We start from the raw sequence: 23,301 nt of genomic DNA on the forward strand, positions 1-23,301 counted from the left end.
ATGAGCATTGTAGTTTTCTCGCTCATTAAGGAGGCGAGTTTATCCTTAAAGTTTGGTGTATGCCATTAAACAAAACTAATTTCATAAGACATCCATAGTGTTTGAAAATACATTAGTGTCTGTCTAGTCCTTTTCGTGATTTAAATACAATATGCTCAGCTGCTAGATAGGCTATGCTTTGATATGATTGATATGATTAGCATGCTGTGATTGGAAAACTTAAAATGTGTTATTTTGAGTTAGTCTTGTTGAATTTTACATCCCCATCAGTACTTATCTATAGCCTGAAGAAAACTGAAAATAAAATCTGCTATAAGAAGCTATGCAAATAGAGTGAGAACAAGTAATGTCTAAGCTGCAGCTTCTTTAATATGACCCTTACAATTTACAAATATATAAAAAAATAAAAAATAAAACAAATTAAGTAAACCAAAAGAAAAAATAAACATAGCCTAATAATGATGATCATTAACCAACATAAATTCATAAATTAAAGCAATTATGCGACCAATTTTGGACATATAAGAACTATTTTAGAATTCTGCACACTTTTTGAAACGCACTCTCGGCTAGCAGTGTTTTCCCAGATTTCACATTCACGTGCAGCTTACTCGCGCCTCACTCAGACATTCTGTCGCCAACCGCGTGACGTAATCTGCGCTAGCAGCACTCCTACTCTCGATAGTCTCCTTCCGCCGCCGCCGACACAGATATTATAGTTCCACTCAGAAACATAATAAACCTGTATTGTTAATGAGGAATAAATTGTTTTACATTAATATATGACGCTTAGATTGATTATTGACATTAACTGCCAAACTAACCTTGAGGAGTCATGTCTTGAATGACATTCATTGATTTAGTTGTGCATTTCGTTTGTAGAAAATATAGGCTAATTGACTTTCTACAGGGATGATGGATTTTCATTTTCTCGTTTTGTTTTTCATCTTGTAATTCAGAGTTTGTGACTGATTGGCTCTACAATGTAAAAATCCTTTTCCCAATTGATTTGAGTGACCAATGTATTTTAATTGACAAAATTAAAAAGATGTTTGACCTATCTGTGAAAAAAGTTGTTTTGGAGTAAGTAAAACTCAAAGAATATAATGTAAAAAATAGAATGAGTTGAGATTCTTACAGTGTAGCCTATGCAAGAAGTTCTTACAGTTTATGTGCATTTTTTGGAGAGATTAAAAGACTTGTGGATGAGCACATCAGTGACTTTGTTGCTTTTATTTCTATTTTTTTTTAATCTTTTTTTTTAACCAGTATTTAAATGAATAAAAGTAAAAAATAAAAATAAATGTAAAAATTGTGTTATCAATAAACATATAGGCTAAATATAACACATTAACAGATTTTAGATTTTTAAGGCACTTATAAAGACACCATGTAAATCACTCAACACAATATCTAAACATAAAACATAAAGGGTAAATACAGATGGGATAGTCATAGGCCTAAATGTTGCCTTCAAAATATGCACATTTAAATGGCATCTGTCTGTGTCATAGCCTAATGGGATTAATTTAATGCTGATTTTTAGTAATGGAGGAATTTTTACAAGAGTTGTCACACTATCTGTATTCCCCCTACTGCAGACTACTGCACAGTGATCATTTCCATCAGGTCATGTAGAAGTATGCTGTGCTTGAATTAACAGCATCACATTGAAACGTTCATTGCATGGTTTTCCCATGGTCCTATCCAGGACAGTGCTATGATGGACCGCAGACTAGCCTCTTCGGGCCATAGAAAGAGTAGGCTACATTGTTACAATGTTACATAATTCATTCCACAGTACTTTGAAATCGTTGAATGTGTAAAAAAGTAGGACTTGTTAGGACTTGCGCACCGCCCCTCACTACATCCCGCGGCGTGATACGAGTTCAGCGCGGAGGGTGCGGCGGTCCGCGACACACTGACGCCAGGCGAGAGCACAGCGAGTCTTGTTGTATGAATGCTGTGAAGGATCGCGTCGAGGTGGCGCACAAGGTACAGTAAACTTTACTTTTATATTTAAACGCGTCAACAAACTGTGAAAATACGAACGGCACGTTTGTGAATGCTGCTTAGAGGAACGCGCAATTTATAACTTCTTACCTAGTGTTTCTCGCGCATTGAGATCAGTATGAAGCATACAACTTGGTTGTTCTTCATAACAACTCAAGAGAGTAAATCACTCAGTGTTTGCTATGGTTCATGTGCTGTGTCTGCACATCAGCCTGTTGTTCTCACAGTTATGCTGTTTGTAATGCATAAAGTAGCCTACAATTTTGTTTGACTGTCACATGATGTTTGTGCTGTTGTTGATGTTTTGTTTTCCAATCAGGATGATAATTCAGTCATTGATCTTGATTATTAAATCCACACAAATGTGTTCAATTTGTTTAGTATTTTCTTTATACATTATTTATTCATTATACTCCATTTCGTGCTTTACCACCCACTTCTGTTAATTTTGCAGTTGGAGGGGATATTTTTTGAGTGCTCAAAATGGCAAATCATACACATCACTTACAGTGAATATTTGCCCCTGTACATGATGCATGCAGAGACTGTGAGACCTGAGCCAGATTTCCTGACATCATTGAAGATGACATATCAGATTACTCAAAGGACAAGAATTTGTCCTTGTCCATGATTTGCTTGGATTGTTTTATTCTGACACATTGTGTGTGTGACAGACATAGAAAATGAGTGTGTGTGATTGTCTAATATCAGCTTAACTTACTGTAATGTTTGGGGGAGTTGTCTTTAGACATAGACCACTTGGTGGACAGAGATGAGCAATGAACCTCTGTTACATTGTATAAAATTGAGTGTTGCTGGCTGGCCGGATATGTATACAGATACAGTAGGCTACATTGCAAATTATTAAAATAATTAAATGTACAGATACATTATACTTGTTGTACATTACATTCGTATAGGCTACATTACAACAACAACAATAATAATAATGAAAACAGCTTAAAATTGGGTTGAGCAGGGGGTCTGCCAATTACATTATATTAAAACTGGTGAGACAATGAAACATTAAGCTGAACTTTAGTATCTTAATGTTAGCTTTTATTAAAAAAGAAATTCCACAAATTTTTTTTTTAGTTTGAGATCAAACAGTAAATACAGAGACCCCTGATTTACCCAATTCTGAAAACCAAATCTTAAGTGACAGGTTTGGATAGTGACCTACAAATTGTATGTATTTACTTTACATTTTTACATAAACAAATTAATATTTTGTTTAAAAAGTTGTTTTCATTATTATTATTATTTATTTTGTTGTTGTTGTTTTAAATAATATAATAATAATAATAATAATTATTATTATTCTATGTCCACTAGTTGAAAACATCACATTAGGCCTATGTGTATACCAATATATTTCTTCACAGACTCTAAAATATGTTTTAATTATTATTAGATTTTTTGTTGTTGTTGCTATTATTATTATTATGAGGAGGAGGCAGATATCCCATAAACAAACAAACAAACAAACAAACAAAACAAAAAACATCATCCTATGTATCCAGTTAGTAGGCCTATAGTTGGAATCCATCACACAATTGAATAATGTAGGCCTATATCATAATATAAGACATCTGACAGGCATTTTGTTCTCAGACCATCATAGTGTCCTTGCTTTCTGTTTGCAAAGTGTAAAGTGAATGTATATATCTTGCTCAGGTCTGTATATGGACATACCATAAGTATGTATTTAATGTATTTATGTATCTAAATTTGAAGATCTAGGCCTACATGCCTTTCCAATCATTTGTTTTCCATAAGTATAACAGGTTAACCATCTTTGGATAATCTTGGTGGTTTCTTGGCTCTGCAAAACTCTGCAGTGGTTCACAACATACTGAGAACAAATGATTAGCCATCAGTTTACATGAACCTTTGGCCAGTTTGATTTAAATGTGGCATCACAGGGAGTTTGAAGCGCACTTGCTCTTGGTCTGAGAGTCTGTCTCTCTCACTCTCGCTTTTCTCTTTATCCCTCCTTCTCCATTTGTCCATCCCCCAACCTTTTTTATTTTTTATTGGAGAACATCGCAATTGAGCTGGCGCTTAATGGAGGGCCCAAGATCCAGCCCTTGATAAATAATGTAAGTTCTTTATAATGCAGAGTCCCTTGGGAGAGCCGAGAGAGCATCATTACTGCCTCCTAAATTGATTAACGGCACTGAACCAGCGCAAAATGATACATGGATATGATGCGGGGGGTCAAGGCTGTCAAAGTTGCGTGATGGGAGCCACATTAGCTCTGCCTGCTGCACCAACCCTCAAGCTAATGCTAATATTTACATGCACTCAGGCCTGGAGTGCACTTGCTGAAACGTGCAATGATTGCATTTTAATGGCCGCCCTGCATTGCAAATTTAGAAACCGAAACTGCCGTTTTGGTCCATTTGTGCAATTTTTCAAGCAGCAAGCTCACAGTTTACTGACAAGACCCCTTTACGCTCATCTCACCCTGCGCTCATTTAGTATCCACCAAATTTTGCATCCTATGGCCATGCACTAGGCAATTGGCCCACACAGTGAACTTGCTTTTAAGCATTGGTTGTTTTGACTGGGCTCCAGACAGCCCAAACTAACATTGTCTGAGTCAATACAATGGTATATTGACCTTTTATGTAAGTGTGTGGTCAGACTAGTGGTCAGATTTTATGAATCCTCAATAAAATGTATCAATTCCCATCACTCCGACAGCCTTATGCTGTTGCCTAGAGTTTAGGACTGTGGAATTCCTCTCAAAATGACATGGAATTGAATTAAACAAAACAGTTCGCTGGCAACTCGAAGACCTGTCGGTGGTCATCAAAGCATGGATCTAACCAGACAGACAAGAAGATCTTACCAAACCCAATGGGCCTGGTCTGAGAACAGTGTCTACGGTTGTTCAACCAGCACCTGCTGTAGGAATACCCAATCTGTGTGGTGTTTGGGTTTGGGTAGGGTGCTTTCAACATGTATGACAGCTTCCCTAAGGGAACAGCTGCATGTGTGTTTGAGTTTGAAGTGGCCTGCAGCCTTTGACAATGAGAAGCTTGGGCTGCCTGTGATATGTAAAGATAAAGAGGTTCTTGATGTGTCAGGGAGATACTTGTCCCGCACAGGTGTTGAAGAGTTTCTCCGTCCCAACAAAGTCTTGTCATCAGAGAGAATCTAATGTGTCATAATATGTTCCTTGTAATATTGCACTGTCACTTTGATATCATAATCTCAATGTTGCTTTGTGACATAATCTTTTTCAACCACTAAGTTTCTATTTTTTTTTTTTTAAGTTTCACTTTAAAGGGCACCTATTATGCCCATTTTTACAAGATGTAAAATAAGTCTCTGATGTCCCCAGAGTGTGTATCTAAAGTTTTAACTGAAAATACCCCACAGATTATTTTTTTCAGCATGTTAAAATTGGCACTTTTTGGGGTGCGGAAAAATGCGCCGTTTGTGTGTATGTCCCTTTAAATGCAAATGAGTTGCTGCTCCCGGCACAGAGGGTGGAGCTTCAGGAGCTCATGCTTCAGTGTCAGGACAATCTCATCTCACAGAATGGAAATGTCAGAACAGAAACTGTACTAGCAGTGTTCAGTTCGAACCAGAGTCGGACAATAATACCTACAAAGCCAGAGAATATATGCTGTATGGAGATAGAGCAGATATAGTTTAGTTTAATTACGGTTATAACTTATTTGTCGTCTTGCTTTTATCAACTATTAGTACAAGCCTGTTGTAGCGGACCTCGTCCGAATGATGGCCAAAAATATTCTGCCGTGACCAGTATCATTCCGGAGACTGTAAGCTGGAGCACAAACACAACAGTTGGTACAGACCCATCCTGGGGTAACAACTTTTTTAGCAAGCCTGCTTTGTACGGACCTTCGTTCACAAAGCAGTCTGGTGTAAAATGATTCGCTCAAACATAAACGCATTTAGGTAGATTGGGGGCTCATTCCCTTCAAAAACAAAAGTAATCCCTTTTTAAATTCATGAGAAATCATATAATTGTAGGCTATATAATATATAATTATACGAAATTGATAAGATCATATACTTTAAGAATTGCCAGTATCAACTCTAAAACAGTCCACATTTTTTAAAGCTTTTGTTTTTCATTTTGAATCAAAACAGCAGCAATGTTTTCTAACAAAATATATTCATTTTACTTGCTTAAACTTTCATGCTGCAATGGTTCATCAGTAGGTGTGAATATTCCTGTTCATCATATTTTTCAGTCTCAAAAGTGTGTGTGGGATATGGCAAGGGGATAAATAAAAAATGTTTTTTAGACAAATCTAACTCATAAAAAAAGTCTGCATAACTTCATATGTAAAGCCTCACTTGATCCCCGGATCAAAATTGAACTATTTTTAATGGTTGTATCTCTTTAAGAAAAAGAAAAAAAGAAAAGAAAAGAAAGAAAATATGATGATGATATTCCGGGTCAAAATGGTCCAGAATCAACTATTAAGGTTAATTTCTTCTTCTTCTTCTTCTTCTTCTTCTTCTTCTTCTTTTGTTGTATATTAAGTCCTTTTGAACATTACGCTTAAGCTGAGAATTGGATTTAAAAAAAAATCTACATGCATCAATCACATTAATCTAAAAAAGGATTAAGCAATAGAAGATTCCACACAATTTGATGCATTGGCAGATCTTTTATGGCATGAAGTATTTGCAAGCTCACCTTATTCCACAAGAACAGATGGAAAATTCCTCACATATTCTTCTTTTACCCATCTGTTATCTTCCTTCACTTGTCTTAAGAAGAAGCTCTGAGGAAAGAACTTGTCATGAATGTCTGCTAGAAGTTTAAGTACTATTAGGATCCCTTGTGTTAAAAAAGACAACCCAAAAACCAACCAGAAAAAAAAAAAAGATCTTGCAGGTTAGTTGGGGATGCACTTCCTACCCTTTGCTCATCTCCTCCCTGACAACAGCAGAAGGTCCCAGACTTTTAAATGAGCTTTTGGCTGGGAGATGATGCTAAATATAGGAGCAACTTTTTAGCCTCCCTGTCGCTGTGGTCCATGATAACAGCTACAACTCTCTCCTTCCCAGTTAATAAATAGCACCTGTTTTCATTGAACGACTCCCACTCCAATGTGCAGAGTTCATGCGAGTTTATAAGCCAAAGACATTTTGTGATTTTTGTCAAGACCATTTTATTGATAAAAGACTTTTGCGGTAAAACATTTAGGCTATTGAATTAGAATATTATTGTCGAAACTGGTCAGTTCTATAGAGGCATTTGTGTTGTGATACGTTGCCCTGATTGTAACCTACATCAGACAAGCTTTCTAAAGGGAAACAGTAGCTGAGGGCAGTCATACTCACCGAGGACAACATTATTCTTAGCACTCAGCATTGTTCAAATAGCTGCTCTCTGATGTCACCTTTCTTATCTAGTGTTGATGGTCCAGAATAGAGTCAGTGGATAACACTTACCTGCCACTCAGACTCTGATACAACCTAAAGTGGATTCATTTCAATCACAGGCAAGTCCTTGGCAAAAAACATGTAAATAACTGTAGTCTTTATGTGTGGAAGGTGATGGGGAAAAAAGGAATAGGTATTATAGTGTTTTGCAACTTAGAAGTGGTTCAGTTATCCTCCTTGAAGTGAAAGCGTCTGAATCTTACAAAATGTATGTCAGGCCTCTTGCTTTATTCCAGTGAGGATGCTATGCTGAACCATCTGGTAACTTCAAAAGAAGTGTGCAATCTTGCATTGTGCACTCTTATTTCCCTTCCCATTATCATGAATGCTGGTTAGTGAATGGCTGCCTTGGGATCCTTCTGAATGGACACTTTTATTCTTATCTCAAATGCGTTTCTTCTCTATTCCTAGAATGTTGAAAGGCTCCCTTTATTAAACTGTTTGCACTTCTTGCCTGTTGACCACTTAAACAGTTAACTAGAACCTAGAATATGTTCCAAAGCCTACAGCGGTGTCTTGAACAGCATCCTGTAATAAGCTGTATCTTTACATACAGTATGAGGAAACTGATATGAGTCAGGAGGACATTGTTCAGGGCTATACAGCATCACTCAGCAGTGTGTCACGGCAGTATCGTTTAGCGTGCCATATGAACACATCCCACTTCCCATATTTTGAAAGCCATTTCGAGAACTTACCGTAGAGCAGATGTAATTGGAAGCTCTGTGCTGTGACTCCAAAGGCAGCCATTCCGAGAAGCTGTAACATAATGATGTCATCATCAGTGTTGTCAGGGTAGAAGATGTATTGCGTCATTTGTTCTGGATTTGTGGAATTAAGACTGGAATACACTATACGACTTTTAAAATCTGAACACTAGGAATCATACGCTTACCAACTTTGGTTACAGAGGAAAAACTGGCAAAAAAACTAAAAACGACTGAGGATCACACACTACCAGACTCCCTTATTGTTCCGAACACAACAATCTCATGTAGAAACATGTGGCTCATTGCTAGAAGACCATAGACTGTAAAAAAATATGGACGTAGTGTCCGGTGACGTCACCCGTAGGTTTCTGAAGAGCATTTTTGCCCACAGTTGTCTTGAAGGGCAAAATTAGCTATATAGACCAAAACCACCTTTTGTACCAGGCTGTAATAAATAAAAAAATCTGCTGGGGGGTTAAGTCACTTCTGTGTTGGATTCAGGAGAAAGACCTGAAGGTTGCCAGTTGTCGAAGACTTATGACAAATTAAAAAACAATATGTGGTCTAAAATCAGCTCAAAATATCAAACATATTTCATATCCTCTAACTGGATGGAATCATAGATAGCTGACTTGTTGCCTTGCGGACCTATTAGGCAATGACTTCACAGGCAACGTTTGTGCATGAAGAAGGTAACTCCTGAAACTGATTTCAGACAGGCCTCTAAGGCAGCATAACAGTAAACAAATCTACAACAAAATAGAGAGAGCTTTGGTGATAACTAAGTGAATATTTAATTACTACAACACTAATTTATTCCTAAAAATGAAAACAAAAGTTATAAAAAAAAATTTTGTTCAAAAACATACATTCACGCTCTAACTGACCACAATGCGCTACTTTCTGATGCCATTTTATTTTTAGTTCAACTGTCACAGAGTTGAAGACACAGGAAAGTGGGATCTTGTTGCCAATGAAGGATACATCTATGCTGCCTTCAAAAAAGATTAGATCATTAGACAGGATGTGATTCGGACATTCCTTGTTGCCTTCCTACTTTACAGCATTTTTCAGCTTTTGGATGCGGCAGTAATCTGAAGCTAAAAAATATGAGTCTGTATGTGATTTTCTGTAAATCTGTTAACTCTGACTACCCAATATCTGCAGGCTGGATCTGGCAACTAGTGTCGACTAGTTAAGACTGCAAATCGGGGCAAAAATCTGGGCATAGTCATGTAGTGTTTTCCAGCCTTTAGTGTCAGTACTGGCACCTCTTAAACGGATCGCAAAGTAATGTCTGACTGTGTTTTCTCTCTTTACAGGTGCACTTGACAATCTGACCTAACTGTGAAACAACACAACTTTCAACAATACCCTTGTTCATGTGTCGCTGTGGTTGAGTTTTTGATTCTCTTCGAGGAGGTAGAGCAGAGAGTCCTTGTTCCTGTGTGGTGGAATTCTACGGAGTAAGTGTGACAACGTTGGCTGGGGCGCACGTGGCGCCACAATGAGCGTCATCTCGCTCTTCTCCTTCACCAGCCCGGCGGTTAAGCGACTGCTGGGCTGGAAGCAAGGTGATGAAGAAGAGAAGTGGGCAGAAAAGGCAGTGGATGCACTGGTCAAGAAGCTGAAGAAGAAGAAGGGTGCTATGGAGGAGCTGGAGAGGGCACTCAGCTGCCCCGGTCAGCCAAGCAACTGTGTCACTATCCCTCGCTCACTGGACGGGAGGCTCCAGGTGTCACACCGGAAGGGGCTGCCTCATGTAATCTACTGCCGAGTGTGGCGTTGGCCCGACCTACAGTCGCACCATGAGCTCAAGGCCCTGGAGTGCTGCGAGTTCCCCTTTGGGTCTAAGCAGAAGGATGTGTGCATCAACCCCTACCACTACAAGAGGGTGGACAGTCCAGGTGAGTGACTGAGTTTGATCATGAGCAGTACATAATAACAGCTGTTCCCCAAAAAGAGTCATTAAGATTTGTTCATTGACCCTCTCTGCAGGTTACATCATTATAGCAATAGTTGGTGAAAAGGTTTGAATGAGTCATTGAATCATTGAATCAGTTTATTAATTAATAAGTGATTAACAACAGGCATTCACTACCAACACTACACCAAGGATGATAACTATATAAGTGTTTTAATAATAGGGGAGTCCACACCACAACTATAACGATACCTACAGGAACAATATGGTTGGAATCAGTTTCAGATTTTTTTGCCAGATAATGAATGACAAAATAATTGACAGCCAATCAGGATCCGCTCGACTTTAAAGAGCTCAAGCATTTAAAGTGACAGACAACATAACTGCAGCACACTCTTATAATAAACAGAATGTTACTCTCTATCTTTATAGTTATCCTTTATTATCCTTTATTAACAGATGTGTTTCCACAAAATCTTCCAAGAGACTCTAGAAAGAGTGTTAAAGCATCATAAGCAGTTACCCCACAAATGATAACATCAGGTCGTTAATTTATTATCTATAAATCTCTTCCATTTTGTCAAAACTATTTTGTGAAAACAAAGACTCGTTCAGAGAAGGTCCAACTAATGAAATTCTCCTTGACAGTCCTTACTTAAATGCTTGTTCTCGTAAGCAGTCATGTGCTTTAAAAGGGCAAGACTTCAGTGAACGAAAATTATGAGTCAGTGCATGGAAAGAAACAAGAATGATTCCTTCTCTTTACAGATACGCTCCAAAAAAACGCATTAATTCACAATCTAAACACAGGATTCCCACTGTCATGGAAAACCTGTACATATCAAGTAATTTTAAAACTAATTTCCAGGGGTTGAATGCTGAAAAGTCATAGAAATCTATAATAGTAATATTTATGTAATATTCTTCAACTTTAGGTAACTCTTAGTGATTTTAATCTCTATAAAATGTTACGACTAACAGCTGGAAATGTCACTGAAAAATCATGGAAAAGTCATGAATATTTATTGGCTAAAAGGTGTAGGATCCTGTAAACACAGCTAAACTGGACTTTGTTAGTGAGTCAGTTGTTAAAGCAAAGATATTTTGTCCTTTTGGAATATTTTGTTTGAAATAATTTAAAGGGATAATTTAAAGGGATTGTTAACCCAAAAATAAAAGTGTTGTCATCAGTTTCTCAGCCTCAAGTTGTTGCAAATCTGGATGAGTTTCTTTCTTCTGTTGAACACAAAAGACGTTATTTTGAATAATGTTGGTAACCAGACAGTAGAAGGTAGACATTGACTTCCATAATAGGAAAAAAATACTGTGGATGTCAATGGCTGTTTACCAACATCCTTCAAAATAACTTATTTTGTGTTCAACAGAGGAAAGAAACTCATACAGGTTTGGAACAACGTAAGGGTGAGTAAATGATGACAGAATTTTCATTTTTGGGTGAACTATCCCTTTAAGTATTATTATCAGTTCATCTTGGTGTACAGTTTTACTGTTGAACTGCAGTTTGTATAAATTGCAAATCACTGGAAATTTCCACACAGATTTTCTCTTTCCTGTTGTTAATATTTACCTTTAGAAGAACAAGTGAGTAAAAGCACTCTTTCAGTGAATCCCATATGGATTATATAGCCCATATGTACCTTTGCCATGCATGTTCCTGAGTTTTCCTTTCCCATGGTTCCTGCAGATGGTCTTTTTCTGTCTTTCCCCTTCCATATCTCTCTCCGGCCTCTGCCAGGTGCTTTTCTCATTTGTTTGATCCTGATACCACTTGAGAGAATCGGGTAGCATCGAAAACCATGGAGTCTAAAACCTTCTGTGCTGTGTGTGTGTGTGTGTCTGTCTGTCTGTCTGTCTGTCTTAATGGGAAACTAGAACATTTTCTTTACCTCTGCTTATGGTGAAAGAATGGACTTCAAATGCACAGCCCCCTTTTTGTTGGCTAAGCAGAAGATGAGGGTCAGCTGACAACACAGAAACAGCTGTCCACAGTATGTGTGTGTGTATATATGTGTGTGCACATTATGAGAGCAGGAGCAGGAAATTCCAGGCGGAGGCAGAATGAGGGCTTTGTTCAGAGTCTGTGTACACTTTTGTGTGTGTGTGTGTGTGTGTGGTGGCTGAAACATGCAAACATGTGGCTGTAAAGAGGAAGAGTTTTACAGGAACTCCTGTCACCCACACAGACAATAGCAGGAAAGAGAGGTTGCCTGCCTTGCACACGCTTGTAGGCCTGTGGATATCTGGACACCTGTCTTTCCCCTCCTCTCCAGAATGCCAGCATGCTGGCCACATCCATTGTTTAACAGTACACATTGCTATATCGCTAAAATACAAGTTCCCAGTCTCACTGAAAACAACTTGACAGTCTAAAACTATTAGCCTGTCTGGATAAAAAGGCATGCGGGCAACATAGGTGGTGAGACGTTTATAGCTGAAAATCCACTTCAAAACACAAGTTACCACATTTTATTGCTCTACTATTTTTAGAGAGCATGTCTGTATGTGACAACTGTGAATATGACTCTTGGATGAGTTAGTTGTAGACTCTTGGATGTGATGGTTAAATTGTATATTACATAAATACAGAAAATTGTGGACAACAAAACACCAAATATAATCATAAATAATTAAATGGATAGTTCACCCAAACATGAATATTCTGCTATCATGGCATTCCAAATCTGTGTTAATTTCTTAATTCTGTGAAACGAAGAAGATATGTTGAAGGTATATGTTTTTGTCCATACAATTAAAGTTGTTTTACACCCCATTGACTTTAATTGGATGGACACAAACATTTTTCAAAATATCTTCTTTTCTGTTCCACAGTAGAAAGTAAGTCATAAAGGTTTGTAACTATATATATGTAAATTATCACAGAATATTCATATTTGGGTGAACTAGTATTTTGATGTTCCTTTATGTTTATTTGTCGTTTTGAGTGTGCAATGCTTTACATGTACAGCATGCATAATATTTACTGTTGAATTTTCTGTTAGAAATTAATTATTTAGCCAGTACATACAATATCCTCCAAATCACTACAGTATAATGATTAATATTCAGAGCTGTTGGGTTTTTGGCAGGATATTTCCAGAATTCATACTTGTGTGTTCATGTCGTGTCCATAAACAAAGAAAAGAAAATTTAGCCAGTAGTGGCAGATGAATTCATGTCTCATTCATATCTCAAAAGTGTGACGGATTCTCGTGTCACATTCTCCATTCTAATTGCTTATGATTGGCATATTTTTTCTCTGTTCCTAGTTCTGCCACCTGTGCTGGTACCACGAAACAGTGAGTTCAATGCGAAACTCTCTATGCTGCCACGCTTTCGTAACCCACTTCACCAGACAGAGCCACCAATGCCTCAGAATGCCACCTTCCCTGACTCCTTTCCCCAGCAGCCAGCAAACGCCCTACCCTTCACCCCGAACTCTCCAACCAACAGCTACCCCAGCTCGCCCAACAGTGGCACAGGCAGTACAGCCACCTTCCCCCACTCACCATCCAGCTCGGACGCAGGCAGCCCTTTTCAGATGCCAGGTGAGCTGCTCTTATGCTATTTATTCTTCAATGTCTTGCTTTCTACTGTAGTAGAAAATGTACACTACCGGACAGGGGTTTTGGGTTGGTAAGGTTTTTAAAGGCATGTCTTATGCACACCAAAGTTGCATTATTTGATCAAAAATAAAGTAAAAAGGTAAAACTGTGATTTTTTTTTATATCATTTCCGTTACTTTTCAGTGTTATATGATCTTTCAGTAATCATTCTAATATGCTGATTTGCTGGTCAAGAAACATTTATTATTAAAACCAATGCTAAAAACAGTTGTGCTGCTTAATATTTGTATGTGGAAATGTGATATTTTTTTTCAGGATTCTTTGATAAATAGAAAGTCCAAAAGAACAGCGTTTATTTGAAACAGAAAACTTTTGTAACGTTATAAATGTCTTTATTGTCACTTTTGATTAATTTAATGCATCCTTGGTGAATAAAAGTATTAATTTCTTTAAAAAAACCTTACTGACCCCAAACATTTTAATGGTAGCATGGAGCGCCTAAAGTTTTGCATACCTCTGAGAAACATTTGCAAGAGAACACAAAAGCATTGACATAATTTTTCCTCCCAATCAATTTTTTTTTTCCTTCATCATGTCCCTTTAGGGGCTCCATACTTACGAGATTTCAATGTTTGTTTTGAGACAGAACCATAGAGCACGGCACTAGCAATGACAAGGTCATGGGTTTGATTGAAAGGTTTGAAGTGCCTGTCAAATGTGTAAAATGCAAATAGTAATTATTTGGTTCTTTGATACTTGTGTGATTACCATATACATATAGAATAATATTGAAATTATACTGTAAGGTACTTCAAATAATACAATGATATTTTTTAAGGGACAGCAGACACATTGTTTGCTAACTGAGTTACCTTGTACCTTGTAAAATTAATTTTAATGGCAGAAGACTGTTTGATAAAGGTACATATTATGGACCCTTTTCACAGGCGTTTAATTAAGGTACATTTATAACCTTACTTCGTTATTATTTTTATGACATTAAAAAGGACAAAACTAGTCAACACGGCTGCGATGGGGTTTTTAATACTTCTGACGGAGTAAATTTGGTATTTTTACATATACCAAATCAATACAAATCAATATGACTTTCTGTAGTATGCCATGTACTTCTAAGAAAAAAATAAAAGAAAAAAGTTAATTGTAGGTCTGTTTATATTGTATATAAGTTATAAGTGTTGGGTGGATTCTGTGGGATAATATTTATTTATCTACATCTGTTTTCCTATGTTTTTGGGTGTTGCTTCAAAAGAAACCCCTCCACCTGCTTATATTCCCCCAGAGGAGCCAATGACACAGGACTGTCCACAGCCAATGGACACTAACCTGCTAGTTCCCAACCTGCCATTGGAGATCAGCAACCGACCAGGTACACTCCATTTGCATCATAAACCCCCCCATAAAATAAGACGGCACACTAAGCTTCAGTCACTCCAGCAAAGATATTGCTTCTTCCTCACAGCCTGACATGGGCTGCTTAAAACTATTAGCAGCTGCCTGCCCACACTGCAGGTGCAGGAAGTCCACACACAAACATACTCTCATACACACACTCACAAAGTCACAGACAGTATATATATTTAATTTGCATATGCATATGCATATATTATTATTATTATTATATTTTTTTGCCATACTATGGAAGTCAAAATCCAAAAGCCTTTAAATCTTGTTTATCTTGCAGCAAAGTATGTGGCGTGATTATGAAAAAAGAAAAAAAAGAAAATAATGTTATAGTTCTTTATTGTTTGATTTATTTCCTGTGTATTATTGTAAAAAAAAGAGTTGTTCCACATCCTGCTCAATGTTATCCTTCAAACTGTGCAAATCGAAATCGAAAACCAATATAGTGAACATATATGTAGTAGGCTATATGCACTAAATGATGTGCAGAAAATGTTAAACATATAAAGTTACACAGTAAATTAAAAGTGAATTGCACAGTTAACTGTTAGAAGTTTGTAAGTTATAGCAAACGTTTGAAAGTTTTTTCTAAAGAATGCTGTTAACTCCTTTAATATGGTAATTCATTAATATTTACTTTTCCGTTTTTATTTATGCATGTTTGGAAAAATAGCCTCAACACAATGTTTAAAATATGTGTTCATGGCATTTTTAAATATCTCTCTGAAGAAAACAGCACTGCTCTTGATCACAATCAATGATCCACCAATTTGTACAGTATAGAGCACAAATAATACAGTTTGCATATAGTGAAACCTAGGGATGGGTATCATTCAAAAATGTTCGATATCGATACCAATACCTATACATTGCCTTCGAGACCGGTTCCTGAACTATACTTTTTTTCGATACCAATTTTATGAAATCCGTTTTAACAAGATTACATTACATATTACCTAAAAAAAAACTTTGGTCAGTGTTGACTACAAAGACGAAGTTGACATTGCCATCTCCACAGTATAGTGAACACACGCCTATTGATACTTTGCGGTCACGTGATATCTGGCGGGCAACAAACGCGGTTAGTGCATCCAATCGCACAACAACTATCTGACATGTCGTGTACACCTCAAAACACCAACTTTTGTATATTAAAACTGGCAACGTCCTGGCAAGATCCTTGATTAGTTTACTGGTTTTCGTTGCTAGAGAATGACGTTCTTGCCCGCCAGCCAGTACAACTGACGTCACGTGCAAAGTATCAATAGAGAGAAATGCACCTTTTGTTTGGATTACATAATCAGAGTATTTGTTTTTGATTTGAATTGGTTCATTTAAAAGGAGACATTTCAAGCTTTCTATAAGCCTATTTCTCATGTCTGTGAGGCAAGTAGCCTAAATGCAGAGTTTCGGTTAATTTGTGACACACTACAGTTCTTGCAGTTGAAGACGGAGCAACTTTCTGCTCTTAAGTTTATTCTGTGCACTGTCAAGTGCCTCATCAGATTTGTCGTGTTGCCAGTCTTGGCAGCAATTATCTAATCAAATATTGCATCGCGTGCTGTTGGCATTGAGCCTGGTGAAATGTAGCCACACTTTTGATCTTTTCCACATCTTTTACATCTATGGGGGTTGGGACGCTTACACAATACAGCCTCACTTGTGAGCCACGTCTCTGAATGTAACCGATGTAAACTAGTGTTTTTCCTTGATGCCTTGCCACAACCAATCATGCTTGCATGCTCATTGGCTCACTGACGTTGACAAGATTAACCCCTTAGGAATCGAAATTTGGTACCGAACGACAAGACATTTTCTGATACTCGATGGTATCAAGGCAATTTGGTCGGTGCCTAAAAAGCATTGAACTCTATACCCAGCCCTAGTGAAACCCAGAGTTCCACAGGAGGTGAGGGGTGTGTGCAAGGTGTTGAAATATTTGTGGAAGTTGGGGATGCGCGCTCAAGCTGCATCCTGTGCAGTGCTGTAATGCACACTTCCATTGTGATAGGCTAATGGGAAAAGAGTAGACAAAACACACCTGTGGCCCAGTGTCACAGACCAGAGGAAGCTGAGAAGAAATATGCCATAGATAAACACATTTAACTCTCTTTGGGATTAGCACAGTAGGAACAGATGAGCTGTGGATATCAGAAAGATGACATTTGAGTGATTGGTATTTTATGGGACCCAAAACAAGTTAACTTGCACTGTGGTGGGATTTGATACGGACAGCTATGCCACTTCCCAGCAAGCAAGAGCCGTCATTTCACCATCTAGGTTAACTATAGACCTGATATAGTCCTATGAGTATGAGTAACCCATTTCTAGCCAAAATAACCTTGAATTTGGTTACATGTCTTTTTTGCCAAAAATAACTTGCAAGATGTATGATATTCCATCATGTAAGCAAAGTCAACAGTGATTACAAGGTGTTTGGTTTCATTTCTTTGACATGTTCTATGCGTAGCCTGTGCGTCTATTCTTGGGCTATGGTTAGACGTCTATAAAATTTTCACTGACAGCCTAAATTTTTCCTTGTTATAGCCTAGATGTCAGGGCTGCGTTTGGACGGCTAATAGACATATTTTATAAGCAAAATTGCTTTCTGGGATGTATTATGCTGATTTGGTTGTATTTTGTAGGCCCTTGAATAGTGCATTCATAACCAATCACTGCTGCCTGTTACTAAAGTGTTACCATTAATAGCCTAGCAACAGTGACATCATATAAATACCCTAGTAAAATCGATATGCCCTCGGCTGTAATAGATGAGATGCAAGTCTAAATCTGTTAATCATATTGCTAAATCACTTTCAAAGACACAGTCCAGCACTAAAGGTGCATTAATATATTGCAAAATAAAATGTTTTGGGGGTTGAGTCTACTGTGCAAATGTTTCGGGAATAAATTACATTTTAAAATAGATTAAAATAGAAAACAGTCATTTTAAATTTGTATGATATTTAACTATATTACTGTTTTACTTTTTGATCAAATTAATGCAGTCTTAGCATGAGTTAATAATTGTTAAATCTTTACACCATACTACTATGGTTTGTTATGGTACTTGAATGTGCACTTGCATTCATTGAGTTCATAACGTTTTGTGCAGATGTTCAGCCTGTGGCCTATGAGGAACCCAAGCACTGGTGCTCCATTGTGTACTATGAGCTGAATAATCGTGTGGGAGAGGCCTTCCAAGCCTCCTCCACCAGCGTACTAGTGGACGGCTTTACCGACCCATCGAACAACCGCAACCGCTTCTGCCTGGGTCTGCTGTCGAATGTCAACCGCAACTCGACCATCGAGAACACCCGACGCCACATCGGAAAAGGTTTGACTTGACACTGAAATGACTGTATAAATCAACTATTCTAGGATATATTGCATATGTAATTAGGTGATTATTGATTAGCGCAATTATATAGCACTAAATATGACATGGACATGGTGATTGTAAAATGATATTGATGCCAAATCGCTGTTAATAAGCTATATATACTTTATAATGTAAACTCACAATAATTTTTTTTTATACATTTTGCAGGAGTCCATTTGTACTATGTGGGAGGAGAGGTGTACGCCGAATGTTTGAGCGACAGCAGCATCTTTGTCCAGAGCCGCAACTGTAACTACCACCATGGCTTCCACCCCACCACCGTATGCAAGATCCCCAGTCGCTGCAGCCTAAAGATCTTCAACAACCAGGAGTTTGCTGAGCTCTTGGCTCAGTCCGTCAATCACGGTTTTGAAGCCGTCTATGAACTCACCAAGATGTGCACCATCCGCATGAGCTTTGTAAAGGTAAGCTATAAACTAGATAAACTGAGAATTCATAGCTCAACCAGCAATACTTTCATCATTTACTCACCCTAATGTGGTTCTGAACCTGAATGCATTTCCTTCTTTTGTGAAAAGCAAAAGAAGATATTTTGAAGAATTTTTCTGAATGTCAGCATATTATCGGTTTTTCTCCATATACTATATATAGGAATAATATTTTTTTTTTGAAAGAAGTCTCTTATGAATTTTCAGCTCTAGAGAAGACTCTAGTCTTCAGTGTCACACATGTATCACATGTTGCACGGGTATATTTGTGGCAGTAGCCAACAATACATTGTATGGGTCAAAATTATACATTTTTCTTTTATGCCAAAAATCATTAGGACAGAGGTCTTCAATCCTGCTCCTGAAGGGCCACTGTCCTGCAGAGTTTAGTTCCAACCTGCTTCAGCACACCTGCCTTTGAATATTCAAGCGATTCTGAAGAGCTTGATGAGCTGACTCAGGTGTGTTTGATTAGGGTTGGAACTAAACTTAGCAGGATTGAAGACCTCTGCATTAGGATATTAAGCAAACATCATGTTCTATGAAGATATTTTGTAAATTTCCTACCGTAAATATAGAAAACATTTATTTTTGTGAGTGAATGCAGCACAATCGCGAACATAAATGGACAACTTTAAAAGAGATTTTCTCAATGTTTCGATTTTTTGCACCCTCAGATTCCAGATTTTCAAATAGTCGTATCTCGGCCAAATATTGTCCTATCATAACAAACCATACAATGGAAAGCTTATTTATTCAGTTTTCAGATGATGTATACATCTCAATTTCAACAAACTGACTCATGTGACTGGTTTTGTGGTCCAGGGTCACAATAGCCGCGTTTCCACTGTCGGGCCAGGGCCGGGCCGTGCTAGTGCGTGCCAGGGCCAGTCGCGTTTCCACTGTCACTTCCGGGGCTTGAGCGGGGCTTACTAGGGGCCAGCGGCCAGGATTTCTGGCCCGTCGAATACCTTGGGCCAGAGCGGGCCAGCTCGGGCTAGAGGAGTGGTTACAAACAGAGGCGGAGTTTACCTGAGTCGGGAGACGGCAGCGCCGGATGATTCTGTCAGCATTAAAGACTTTTAAAATAATTTAACTCGCGTTCATGTTTGAATGCCTTCTGTTTGTGATGCAAAAGACTATGCGCGCTAACCATTACCATGGTAAACATAGTAAACGCTTGAAGATACGCATAGTAAAAAAACATAGTGAACGCTTGAAGAAATCAGACCAATCATAAAGGCTATCACAGTCATGTTTTTATTTTATCTGTCAGTAGCCTACGTCTCGTCTCTTTATACCGGACTATCATAAAATAAAGCAACTTTTTTTTCGGGAGCTTCCTCTGTTTCTCTGACTGAAAATATCTGGATGGGAGTCGAGAGAGTGCTAAAGCTCCTCAGGTCGTATTTTTGGTGGCATATATTTGTAGAAATTATCATTCTTTCTAAATGTGATGTAAATATGTCCTGTAACTACCAGATAAACAGTAACAGACACGACTGAAGAAGTAAGTGTGTCCTCTTTCTTTTGTGAAATAGACCTAACGGTAATTTATTTCTGAGTGACTAATGTGCAATTTTGACATAAATTAATTCATTATGATCAATGTATCACTTTTTATTGTAAACCTGTGGTAAAACATCGATGCTTGGGTTAAATATTCAAGTAAACAAGAAAAATGCCAGCAAACGGCCGCTTTTATCATGTTTGTTTTCAACGCTGTTTCCAGTGATTTCTGATTAGTTTTCTGATAAAACTTCCATTTGTTGGTGAATGGGTTAGTGTGACGTTGTTCCAGAGAGGCGTGTTACGGGCGTGTTTTAGTGAAGCGCTGTGGAGCTTCTGGCCCGACAGTGGAAACGCAGGCCTGGTGCTATTAGCCCGAGGCTATCAGCCCGGCACGGCCCGTTTAAAGCCCTGGCCCGACAGTGGAAACGCGGCTAGTTAGTTACGCATGTAGTGTGGGAAGTTTTCTGTGCACATACATCCGAAGTGCGCGCCCAGAAATCCACGTCCAGACAACACACAAATACTGAATACTTCTCTCTTTCACGTTGTCTTGTGCTTGAACAGACATTTTCAAACAAAATTGTCAAACTGCCCATCTTGGCAAGTATCCTTGTAAACATACTAGTCAGTTATGTCTGAACTGAACATAAACAGTTGACAAATAAAATGCATGTGTAACAGTATAATGGTTCCATGCATTAGCTCTTAAAGTGACAGCAGCCTAATGTTCCTGCTGCTCTCTGTGTTTTTAATGTTAATTAAACATCAAACGGCAAAGAACAATCACTTAGTGTTCTTTACTGAATAACTTTTGTAACTTTAACAAGGATTCATGGCTGGTAAAAAATCAAATAAAAATTATGCCCAATACATTGTTACTGGCCATTGGCTGGTGTGGTTAAAAGTTAGTTTAGGCCCTGCATATAGACCATTAAAATATATATTTTATTTTTACTCAGGTGTATACACACACACACACATACATGTTTTGGGCCCCACTGACTTTTCTTGTATGAACAAAAGACACCAACTAAGACACTGAAAGAAATACTGTACATACCTGTTTGTAACCACATGTGTGTGAGTAAAAAGCAGAATCCAATTAGAATTTTTGTTTTTGAGTTAACTTTCCCTTCATGTTTTAAAGAGAACTATAGATATAATTGTACTTGTGTTTCAGGGTTGGGGTGCAGAGTACCATCGACAGGATGTGACAAGCACCCCATGCTGGATTGAGATTCATCTTCATGGGCCCCTGCAGTGGCTGGATAAAGTCCTTACCCAGATGGGCTCTCCTCACAACCCCATTTCCTCTGTGTCCTAGACAGAGCTGATCATAAGGCAACTGTTGATGTAACCCTGTCAATCTGGGTTCCCATGCAAAAGCTGATTTGTTTAAGGGAGATGTGGGAGAAGGCAGGAGGGTGGGGGTTTTATTCTACTTGAAGGCAGTTTGTTTGGGGGCATAACATTTGACTGAAGAGTCCTCAGTTCTCAGCCCGTGAGAATCTGGAAGATACTTGACAACTTTTGTGTGACCAAGCATGTTAAATGATGAGGCCATCATACTTGGGGCAAGTATCCTCCTTTGGTCTTGTTTGTGAGTGAAGTTGGGTTTTAAGCCAACTTTTGTTTGTTTTCTTTCTTATTCTTTTGCATTTCTTCTCCTTTTTCCAGTTTACAAATCAGTATTCCATTGGCGGAAAAAAGATCTGCATCGTAGCTTAGAGACTAGTACAGTGTTGTACAGAGTAGTATAGCGTGAACACGTCTGGTAGACAAAAAAAGTAAGATAACATAGCAGAAATATAATGCTTTAAATGAACTGAATGGCATGAAGCTGTGAGAAGATAATGAGGTTATTAATGCAAAATTTCTCACAGCTGGAAAGAAGAAAAAATGTAGCAAAAATGGACAAAAATGTCAAATGTAGAATGAAAAATACATATATTTGAATACTTAAAACTTTTGAATGGGATAAACTTATTGGGAGTTAGGGCATGTTAGTAGTGGGTAGGGATGCATGGGCAAACTCATGCGTATGTTGCGCTAAATTTACCGCAGTTGTGTTCGACTGATTTTAAAAAATGGGTGTGTAAATGTACTTATTAGTAGAGAAAGTGCTGTGCAGTCTGTTTTTTTGCAAGTGTGGTTTGATCCCCAGGATTGTAAGTCTATGATGTCTACGAGAGCAGAGGCAGGCATTGTTTACTTTGTCTCTATGTTGTGCACTGCACCACTGTGCTGCACGGAAGAACGTCCTCCTTTCACTGTAATTTTTTTCCTGAAATGCCATGAATAATCTGTTTTCATAAAACACCTGTAGAAAAGTAAGAGAAAAAAATATACGTAATGCCTGTGCATTTCCAGCATTTTTCAAGTAAAATAGTTACCTTTTTTTGTTGACAATTCTAAATGGCACTAGAGATATTGTTTTGTAAAAAGTAGTTAATTTTTTTTTGATTAACTTGCTCTGAGTTTTTTATTCATAGTGAAATCCCATCCACTGTTAAAATGTAAACATTTTTGTATTTTTTGAAGAAAATATATAATGTTGTTCCTTCATATCTGCACTTTCATAAGTGGCTTCTTGTCTCTGTCCTTTTATTTTTGTGCTGTTCTTGCTTACTTGTACTCTCAGAAAGCAGTTTTATTCCATGAATATCAAAGTCTCTACTGGAAGATTCAATAAAATTGTTTCATTACCACTGCCTTCTTGTCTCTTGATGTTTAGGAAGTTATAAGGCAAACAAATCACTATTTTAGAGTCTCAAATTCAATGTGTAACCCATTATTATGAAAATAATGTTAATTAATCAGATTTGACACAAATTGAATACATTATATAATAATGTTTTATAAATGT

At 37.8% G+C, this 23,301-nt stretch overlaps 1 protein-coding gene across 2 annotated transcripts; it reads left to right on the forward strand.

Moving 5' to 3' along the window:
- Positions 1–1,876: 1,876 nt before the first annotated feature.
- smad1 (SMAD family member 1) lies at positions 1,877–23,140 on the forward strand. Of its 2 annotated transcripts, none has more exons than XM_082163258.1 (7): positions 1,877–1,995; positions 9,485–10,069; positions 13,374–13,652; positions 14,941–15,057; positions 18,208–18,429; positions 18,643–18,899; positions 21,616–23,140. In XM_082163258.1, exons 2-7 carry the CDS (start codon positions 9,670–9,672, stop codon positions 21,757–21,759), a joined length of 1,419 nt encoding a protein of 472 aa, XP_082019384.1. In that variant the 5' UTR covers positions 1,877–1,995; positions 9,485–9,669; the 3' UTR covers positions 21,760–23,140. The 2 variants fall into 2 exon arrangements, with proteins under 2 accessions (XP_082019384.1, XP_082019385.1); XM_082163259.1 differs by having other exon boundaries at positions 14,971–15,057.
- Positions 23,141–23,301: the final 161 nt, after the last annotated feature.

This window comes from Leuciscus leuciscus (genome assembly GCF_965113295.1).
Source record: "Leuciscus leuciscus genome assembly, chromosome: 3".
Lineage (NCBI taxonomy): Eukaryota > Metazoa > Chordata > Actinopteri > Cypriniformes > Leuciscidae > Leuciscus > Leuciscus leuciscus.

Coding starts and splice junctions, on each gene's coding strand:
- smad1 (XM_082163258.1), top strand. CDS start 9,670: ATGAGCGTCATCTCGCTCTTCTCCTTCACCAGCCCGGCGGTTAAGCGA. Junction 10,070..13,373: donor CAAGAGGGTGGACAGTCCAG/GTGAGTGACTGA, acceptor CTCTGTTCCTAG/TTCTGCCACCTGTGCTGGTA. Junction 18,900..21,615: donor TCCGCATGAGCTTTGTAAAG/GTAAGCTATAAA, acceptor CTTGTGTTTCAG/GGTTGGGGTGCAGAGTACCA.